The sequence below is a fragment of the Corvus brachyrhynchos genome, unplaced genomic scaffold (assembly GCF_000691975.1).
Source record: "Corvus brachyrhynchos isolate BGI_N302 unplaced genomic scaffold, ASM69197v1 scaffold340, whole genome shotgun sequence".
Lineage (NCBI taxonomy): Eukaryota > Metazoa > Chordata > Aves > Passeriformes > Corvidae > Corvus > Corvus brachyrhynchos.
The window spans coordinates 366,779-376,397 of NW_008235987.1; the positions used below are offsets into that span (position 1 = coordinate 366,779).

At 56.8% G+C, this 9,619-nt stretch overlaps 1 protein-coding gene across 2 annotated transcripts; it reads right to left on the minus strand.

Annotated features, from left to right (window-relative positions):
• Positions 1-557: 557 nt before the first annotated feature.
• Positions 558-9,609, minus strand: HGS (hepatocyte growth factor-regulated tyrosine kinase substrate). Of its 2 annotated transcripts, none has more exons than XM_017730011.1 (20): positions 9,454-9,609; positions 8,990-9,065; positions 8,489-8,581; positions 6,509-6,632; positions 5,574-5,626; positions 5,056-5,124; positions 4,721-4,845; positions 4,409-4,487; positions 4,223-4,321; positions 3,920-4,015; positions 3,546-3,584; positions 3,319-3,462; positions 2,969-3,179; positions 2,615-2,787; positions 2,335-2,475; positions 2,079-2,256; positions 1,868-2,001; positions 1,497-1,613; positions 1,238-1,333; positions 558-1,163 (listed from the first exon to the last, which is right to left on the minus strand). In XM_017730011.1, the coding sequence occupies exons 1-20, from the start codon at positions 9,555-9,557 to the stop codon at positions 1,059-1,061; spliced, it is 2,256 nt and encodes a 751-aa protein (XP_017585500.1). In that variant the 5' UTR covers positions 9,558-9,609; the 3' UTR covers positions 558-1,058. The 2 variants fall into 2 exon arrangements, with proteins under 2 accessions (XP_017585500.1, XP_017585490.1); XM_017730001.1 differs by having other exon boundaries at positions 2,969-3,182.
• Between the last annotated feature and the right edge of the window lie 10 nt (positions 9,610-9,619).

Sequence of the window (9,619 nt, forward strand, 5' to 3'; positions counted from 1 at the left end):
AGTGATAGAGGTAGGGCAAACCGATCTGCAGTGGGAGTTGTAGGCAAAATCGGGCAGAATAGAAAAGCGAGATCGATCATAATAAATCCATTACTATTTATAATTATCAGTTCTAAAAAAGAGTAGAAAAAATTTCATTTACGAAGGAACAGAAATTACTTCCTCTCCAGAATGCTTGGAAGGAGAATTGGTTATATTTCTACACTGTACACGATGGTTAATGGTAAAATTGAAGCATGAGTGCAAACTAAAACAAACAAAAACAAAGTCTGAAATCCTTGTCATTTTACCTTTTTGACTTTCACTAATTGCACTAATTCACTCTAAGGCTCCTTAAAGCTTAATAATTCAGGACTATGCATCTACAGCATAGAAACATTCTAGACTCTGTAGAGAGGAAACTTATGTGGCCAAAACTGAAATGGAGCTGAAGCTGGCCGGTACTGCGAGGGAAAGTACGAAGGGATCCGCACCCTGGAGCTGCCGCCACCCCTTGGCAGCCACAGGCGCCGGCCGCTGGCGGGATGCCCGCCCCCGCCCAGCACACGAGGCCGCACTTCGTTCCAACGCTTTATTGTCACCGGTAGCGCTCGGTCTCCCCTGCGAGGGGCGGGGACGGGGACAGGCCCGGCCCAACGATGGGCCCCGGGCCCGTGAGGGCGCTGCGGGGAGCGGGGCTCAGCAGGGATGGGTCAGAGCTGGCGCCGGGGACCGGGCAGGGCTGGAGCGCTGCACCCTTGGGGCCTGAGCCACAAGCCCCGGGGCAACGACAGGGACAGGCCGAGCTCTCACCTGGCCCCAGGGGCCACCAGCTGCGGGTGAGTGGGTGAGCCGGGGGGCTGCTACCCCAGGCTGCAGGGAAGGCTGCAGGGCAGGGGGGGCTGCCCCCCTGCCCCTTGGTCCCCAAAGCCGGTAGTAGGAGCCTATGGCCCCGCTGCCCCTGGGACATGGGGCCGGGGGACAGGACGAGTAGTCGAAGTACAGAGTGATTTCGGATGAAGAGTAGTGTTACACTGGACCCACGGGACCCCCGAGACCCCTGTGCCCTGTGGCCACAATCAGTCAAACGAGATGAGCTGGGCCTCTCCGCTGCCTGGGGGCTGTTGCCCGGGGGCAGGTGCTGGTGGGGGCTGCTGCTGGGGGGGCCCCCCAGCTGGGGCCACCTGGAACAGAGGAAACAGCTTCGTTAGCACAGATGCCCCACTGGGTCCTGACACCCTGGGCTGGTAGCACTCACCTGTTGGTAGAGAGGCTGCTGCCCAGGCAGGTAGGACTGCTGGGCTGGCAGGCTGCTCAGAGCTGTATCCTGGCCTGGCAGGGCAGACATGAGACCCTATGGGAACAAGGGAGTGGGTGTCAGAGGGGCTGGGGTACATGCAGTACCCACAGGGCAGTGGTGACAGCCCCCAGCCTCCACCAGACCTCCCTGAGGATGGCTCCATGGGCTGGAGCCCACTCATGGCTTGTCCCCCCATGCCCAAGCAGGGAGCGCTCACCTGCATGCTGTAGGGCTGGTAGCCCATGGAGACAGACTGGCTGCCCATGTAGCCCATGGTGCCCGACTGGGGTGCCTGGGAGATGGCTGGGATGCTCTGCGACTGTGAGGCTGCAGTCTGTGGGGAGAGGCTGGTGAGAGGTGGCACAGGCAGCAATGGCTCACATCTCCAAACAAGGCCCTTGTGCCCAGAAATGGATCTGACTCCATCCCACTTCCACAGCAAGAGCAGCAGATCTGGAGATCTGGAACCAACCAGCCCCTCCCCCTCCTGCTCAGAGATCCCATTGCCGAGTTGGGGTACATTGCCCACCCCCACAGAACACCCCAGGCCTTGTCCCAGTTGGCTGCAGGCTGCACTGCCTCACTTGCCTGGTAGCCCTGTGTGGGTGTGGGCTGGTAGGATGAATATGCAGGAGTGGTGGTGGGCACCGCCGGCCCCTGCTGAGGCCCCTGCCCACCGCTGGCGCCCGGCTGGTACATGTAGGCATTCACCATGCTGGGATCTGGGTGGAGAGAGCAGAGGTTGGAGCAACTGCCTTAGGCTCACCCCTACCCCCACAGGCTGAGCTGCCCAGCGTACCAGTCCCGGTGACGGGCATAGCCGTGTAGGGCCCAGTTCCCCCTTGTGCAGCCTGGTTCATGTACACGCTGTGCATGGGAGAGCCCTCCACGGAGCCAGCTGGGCTGAAGGTGCCAGGGAAGCTGGTGGGCCCAGAGGGCTGGTAGATCACCCCACTGGCTGCGGGCATGGCCTGGAGCTGGTGGGAGGAGGAAAGCCAGCTTAAGGCCACAGTTCCTGGAACCTGACAGGGGGGTGCCTACCCCAGCAGCTGTACCTGGGCATAAGGCAGTGAGAAAGCTGGCATCTGGGCTCTCATCTGGATGGTCTGCTTCTGCTGCTCCAGGCGCAGCTGCCTCTCCTTCTCCTGCTCCTGCAGTCGCTGGATGGCCAACTGACGCTGCATCTCCAGGTACTCCTGTGGGAACAGGGCTGTGGTGGCTGGAAGCCATACCACCACACAACCCCTCCTTCCAGGGAAGCCATCCCTGCCAGCCCTGAGCTGGGCCACAGTGCAGGCAGGCCTGGAATACCCTGGACATGCTTCCCTGCCTCACCTGCTTCTTCTGCCTCATGATCTCCAGCTTCTGTGCCAGCTGGATCTGGCGCTGCCGCTCCGCCTCCTCCGCTGCACGGCGCAGCTTCTCCTGGTGCTCCTCCCGCAGCGCGTTCAGAGCCCCACGCGCATCCCGGATCTGGGCCAGTTTGTCCTGCAGGCCTTCATAGTACACTGGGGAGGGAAGGGACAGCCTCAGGAACATGGGGACAGAGCACTCAGACTGTCTCTGCACTCCACACTAGCTTCTCTCCAGTGAGACTGTGTCATGGGAATGCTGAACCCTGACACGGTGGAAGCCCTGGCTGCTGCCCACCCACGCCCAGGGCCAGCAGCTCCCCCAGCTCCCACGCACGCCTGCGCTCGTCCAGCTGGTTGAGCAGCTCCAGCAGCTGCGGGTGCATGTTGTTGATGGACTGGAAGAGGGACAACACGGCAGAGTCGTTGGTGATGCTGCGGCCTCGCATGTGGTTGCTCTTCATGCGGTTGACAAACGTGGTGACCGCGTTCTGCAGTGCCTTCAGGAACTGCTCATGGTTCTCCTCGGACTCACCGTTCTGGTACTGCTGCTGGAAGGAAGGATGGGGCAGCCTGTCAGCTGGGACCTCCCAGTGCCAAGAGACAGCAGCCAGCTTGCAGAGCCAAAGAGTAGGGTGCTTCTTGCCCCTCGGTAGGTGCCAGACTCAGGCCCGGGCGCCCTCTTACCTCAACCACCCCAAGAGGGGCAGGGTGGGCTTCCCCAGGCTGCACAGCTGGCTCCGTCAGGGACAGGGGTGCTGACGGCGTGGGGCTCTTGCGAACCTCCTCCTGTTTCTTCTCCCAGTAGTTACGGTTCAGGTACCGAGCCAGCTGCCAGGAAGAGAAGGAAGATGAGCATCACTGAGTTGCAGCAGCAAGCCTGTGCTGCAGACTAGCAGAGCCAGGATTCTTACCTCTGGGTCAATGTCCTCGGCCAAGGGAGCAGAGGAATTCTGGAAAGAGACAAACGGAGAAATGCAGTTCAGCAAAATCAGAGATCCCCAGGTCCCACACAGATGTTCAGCTCGGACCTGGCCATGTATAACCACCAGTGCTGAGCAACAGTGAGAGCCTCAAAGGGGACACAAGCTGGGAGGCAGTGGAGGCAAGTAAGTGCCAGCTGAGAACATATCTTCTTGCTCAAAACACAGTGAATGAGCAAGGGGTTGAATGGAGCAAATATTTTCCCTCAGAATGGGGATTAAATTGGACACAAGCAGGGCAGACTCGGGCTCAGGAAGTGGCCTGTGTCCAGCCACTTCATGTACAGGAGCTGCCACGGACATACCACAGGCGGGGAGTAGAGCGTGCTGGCTGGGGGAGCCGATGATGTGACAGGAGTGGGCTCAGCCTTAGGGTACATGGAGTAGGTTGTTTTCTGCCTCTGCAAAAGAGAAAATTGCCAACTCAGATAGAGTCCAGGCTTCTCCAAACCAACCACAACACAGCCTGTGCCTGGCTCTGCTTTCACCCTCTCATTCCACAGGCTTTGAGCCTCGCTCACATCAGGACATATCCAGAGATCTGTTATGGCCCAGCATAGCTGGGCCGAAGAGCAACAACCCCTCTCAGATCCCAGCAGGGAACAAACCATTCTCTCCTTCTCCTCAGCCTCTGACTGAGACAAGGCAATAGCCAGCTGGAGTTCCTCTTCCTCTTGCAGAGCTGTCTCATCGCGCTTTGGAGGCAGCTGGAAGTGGAAAGACAAGGAGGTGGTCAGTAATGGAATAAACAAACAGGTCAGGATCACCAGATCACCTATGGGGCAGCCACTCACCTGGGACTGCTGAGAGAGGGGGCTGGTCAGGTACTCAGGGGGCAGTTCAGAGGTGGCAGCAGCTTTACCCTCAGTTTTCCTGTAGTGACAGGTAACAGTATGGACTGAATGCTCCTTCCTCTGCACCAGAGCCCAGTTCTGCACAATGTTCCAGTGGCAAACCCCACTCCCAGGAAGGAAGAGGGCCCAGCCCAGCCTGCACAGCCTGGGAAGCCCCCGTTGTGCTCTGCAGGGAGCTAGCTCCACACCATGCTTCCTCCCTCACGGTCCCACCTGTCACAGGCAAAGAAACCCACCACGAAGGGTACTGACTTGTTGAGATGCTCATAGCAGGGCTCACAGACTCTCACTTCCTTCTCAATCCCGAACTTGGGGATGGTGGAATATTTGGAGGAGCATTTCCCACAGAAGATCTGCCCGCAGGCCCGGCAGTGGTGCTGTGAAGGACGAGAGACATGAGTGTGGTGGCAAGACATTCCTTCTCCTTTAGCCAACATCACTCAGACACTCCTGGCATTTCCCTGCCAGCAGCCAGGAAACATGGTCTGTCCCCAACACACTTCCACATAGCAAGTCCTGCAGGGAGTTCTGCAAGTCCCAAGGGCTGTGTAGAGCAGGGAACCCAGAGGAGCAGGAGCAGCACCCACCTTCCGCGTCACAACGCCAAACTGCACTCGGCACCTGTGACACTCCTCTGCATCCACCCAGTCTGGAGCCTGTCAGGGTCAAGGGAAATTGCATAAGGAGGGAGGAGTGTGTCTGCACTGAGCCTTTCAGGAGCTCTGATGGCTAACAAGGCTCTCATGCCTCACGAGGGAGACTGGAGGCATTTGCAGCTCCACAGGAAATATTAATCCCCAGAAGTTATCTCATGTTCCTTAGAGATTGTGATGCTTTCCCAGTCAGTACAAGATTTGCTAGGAAAGCATCTGCACAGCAATCACTTCAGCAGTGCCCTGCTGCCACGTCCAGCCTGCCAAGCTGCTGTAGGGCCAGTGAGCAGGAAGAATGATGGGTCTGACTCCCTGTCCTGGTCAGTTCTCCCAGCAAGGCCTCCAATCCACACAAAACGGAGGAATGCAAGACCTGCAGGTTTGGCAGGAAGGGGATGGGGAAACAGGTCTGTCCCACAGTGCCAGCTGCTCCCCCCCACCACAGAGCTCACCCTCTCGGCAGCGAACATGGCATCACTCTCCTTGAACTCCGGGAAGACGTGACCTGCGGGAGAGGAAACGGAGTCCCGTTGTGAGAGGAGTCCTCTGGCACAGGGAGGCCACGGTGCCTGCAAGCTCATGCTACAGGTGCGAGGTCAGCACCACCTCTTGTCTTGACCAGTACCTCCCTCTGACACACCAGCAGGCACCCCTCAGCCATGGTGTGTCAGAGGGAGGTACTGGTCAAGGGCCAATTGTTTCCCTTACACACCCACAAGGGACATCACAGGCCTCTGGATAAGGCTTATTATTTCTCAGTACATTGAACTGAGGGGGATAAAAAGCCCGCTGGATGGGCAGGCAAGGCTGTGAGTCTCAGTCCTTGAAGGGCCAGAGTTTGGCAGCACCAGCTCAGGATGGGGGACTGACCCTCCAAGCTTCTGCCACTGCCTGCAGAGTTTCTGGTGCACAGCAGGAAGCAGAGGCAGCAGCGTGTCCCTGCCCTTGCTGTCCTGGGACAGAAGGGAAAATGTCACACTAACACTGTCAGAAAGTGGGAGCGTGGACCCATCGTGGGAGCAGGAACAAAAGCCTGTGAGGAAGGAACTGCCCCACAGCAAATCCCTTCCCAGAGGACACGATGACTTGCTGCCAGTCTCCCCAAGAAAAGTTGCAGTTCCTGCTTTTCAGGTCTTCCTGCCAGCCCTGAGGCGCTGGGTATGCTGGAGGCCCACAGCAAGGCAGCCCCGGTCCTGGGACCACAGGACTGTCCCATCTCTGCAGCGGGATTTAGTCACCCTGAGGGGTTCATTGGGTATTGGGAACCAAGGAAGAGCTCAGTGCTGCAAGTCTGGATTTTGCTCGCATCAGGCAGGGAACTGCCAAGGCTCCTGCAGAGCAGAGCTGCTTCATCAGGTGTCCCCTCACCTGTGACAACAGTCCTCACCTTCAACCTTCATTATCTGATAGGTGTCCTGCACCACCTTGTACTTGGGCTCATTGCGGAAGGCATGAGCCCAGGCCTGGATGAGGTATAGGATCTTACTGCGGACACTTGTCTCCACTTGCCTCTGCACAGGAAGGAGGAGAAAAAAACATCTGAGAAAATGCCCCTGAAACCCAAAGGATGGTGTGAACCCCCTGAAGAGAAGCCAGAAATACCACTCAGGAAAGACAGACTTTAGAGTACTCAGGAGAGGTAAGAGCTGTCAGAAATCTGCAGTAAGGACAATGCACAGCACAGAGGGCAGACCCCTTCAGCAGCCCCCTCCAGCACAAACAACAAAACGTCCTTCAAAGCAGCACAGACCAACTGAACAGAGCTGTGGCCTTGATGCTTAGAGCAAATGCCCAGTGGCTCTGGGGCCTGTCCAGCAGCTCTGTCCACCCCCACACAAGAGCTGCCCACCCCACACTCAGAACACCATGGGACCCCCAGCTGCCCAGTACAGCACAGCCCGCCTTGCCTGCCCACTGACAGTGGTGGGGGGTGCCTGGAGGGTGCCAGCACCTCCAGTTCAGGAGTACTCAAAGCCATCTCAGGATGTGACACAGCGAGGACAGCTGAGACAGCTGCCCTTTGGAGGCAGGGGCAACTGCATCACACTTCAAGGAACTGGAGAAAAGTTGGCAAGCCTGTTCTGACCTCAGCCAGTCTCGGAGCCTCTATGTCATCAGCTGACCAAGTGATCACATCCACATGACTGGCTGTTCCAGAAATCCCCAGGAAGCATAGGAGCACTGTCAAGCTCTGATTTTAGCCAAGACCTTGGCCCACACAGCATCACTTACTGACAATTCCTGGAACTCCAACTTCTAGAACAATTGGCAAAATCCTGCATTCCATATATGTCACAGCCCTGAACCTCATCAGAACGTGGACTGTTTTATCAGCATCAGGTGTTCACAAGCAGCAAAGTTCCAAGTGTGGGAGGAGAATGGGGCAGTTGTGAAACTCCTGAGGCAGGCAAGGACTGAGAAAACCACAAAATCCCTGGATCTGATCCGATGTCCTCAGCCCTCGGAGCAGCTATGCTACCACACCTAGGTGTCATGCTATGGCAGTGTTCCTGCCTCAGGAGAAGATCCTGCATGGAGACTGAGTCAGCCCTAGCAGGAAGGTGGCAGGAGAGACACCCTGCTCGGTGTGCAAGGTGACAGGACTCACACAGCTCATCCTCCAAGGATCTGGGTCACCTGTTTGTTTATTTCTGGTGGAAGACAGCAGCTGTAAGGAAGGAACAGTATGATGCTAACAAGCTCTTGTCTGGGCATTGCTGTTCTGAGTTGGGAGCTGGAGACAGTTCTCATTTCCACTTCAGTCATAGAATTCCCCAGTCCAAGGACACATGAAGCTCCAGCAGGTATCAGACTGGTGATAGCTTGTAACAACAACCTGTCAGTGCCAGCAGCCATGGTCACATCCTGCAGAGCTCCTGAACAACTTGACATGCCAATGAAATGGCCGTGACACAGAGGAAGCTCCAGTTGGTTTCTCCTTTGTTGCTTTACCTGCCTATGTGTCTCACATTGTTCCACAAGAGGGAATTCACCTCGCCACTGCCCAGGTCCTTGGTACAGGTGCCAGGCTATCACCCGGTTTCCTTTGCTGTCCCAACCCAAGTGTTGTATCCAGGAGCCTTTACCATGGAATGGCCAAGGCCTCTGCAGCACTTTCCTGCCATTTCACAGTACAGACAAACCTCTGCTCCCACCACATTTCCTCTTCTCAGAAGCCCTCCTTCACTGTCTACATCCACCCCTTCACACCACATGACAGTTTGCTCTTTTCTAAAGCGCATTTCCAGTTTCCCTTCTGCTCCTTACCCAAAGGGAATACAAGAGACGACACACACATTTCTTCCTGCTGCTGCTGCTTTTCCACAGGAAAAAAAAAAAAAAAAGATAGTAAAATAAACCTATTTACCTTGAGTATTTCCTTCAGCTCCTCCATGGTCTGTTTATTGGCCACCTCGTCATGGACTGTTTGGCCACAGTTTTTAACCACCGACTCCATGACCTGCAAGGGCCAAGGCAACATCAGCCCACAGCTTCCTGCCTCCCCTGCAACTTGTGGAGGTCCCAGTACACATTACAGGCTGAACATGGGGCACTACTTAAGCAATGAGGTGTGTTGGGGCCATGTCAATCCACTCCCTGCACTGTGAGCCAGCTGTCCTTCACCTCCATGCGGGGCTGGGGGACTCTGCTCTGTGGAAACCAACCCCAGGGACAGCAGCCCCAGTCTCAGCTTTGCCTGTTCCAAAGCCGAGATGGAACTAAAGCATGAAGGCCCTGGGCTGATCATCCCAAAACCTCTGTGCCAGAGTCAGGAAGAGGCTGGCTCCATGCTGTGCTGCAGTAACCTGTGCAGTCTGAAGGCAGGTAGTAAGAAGCCCCTGCAGTGCTCCCAGCCAGCTGCCGTTACCTCCAGCGCGTACAGGGCCACGTGGGGATTCTTGTCATTCACTTTTTTCTTGATGGCATTGACGGCATATTTCGCTCTGGGGAGGGGAAGAGGAGATATGTTCTCAGGGGATCAAGGATCTGAGGGGAGATCCCACCCGCTGCTGACAACCCACCAATCCCCACCCTGACATGAGGGCTCAGTTAGCTCAGAGGTACATGATTCACTGAGTAAAACTGGGAAGGAATCAGCACATTCAAGCTTGAGTTTCAGGCCAGGGGTAATCGGCAGCTCCCAGGGTCCGGGAAGCACACCAGCACATCAGGATGTGCTCTACAGCCCCTCTGATGCTCTTACGGAAGCGTATAATGAGACATGTGCTACCACGGGCTGCCAGGTCCGAGACCCTCGAAGGGTCTCCTTCCTTGTGCAGGCAGGCAGGAGAGCTGTGCCCACAGCACGTCCGAAAGCCCAGGAGCACTCACTGGGTGTCTCCCTGACGGATCATGTCGCAGATCTGCAGGATGGATTCCCAGTCTGTCTCCAGCAGGAGCTGGCTCGTGGCCTTATCTGCAATGAACAAACCCATCAGGCCGCCGTGAGCCGCGCTGCTCCCCCCGCTGCTCCCCGCGGCTCCGCTCCGCCCCCGAC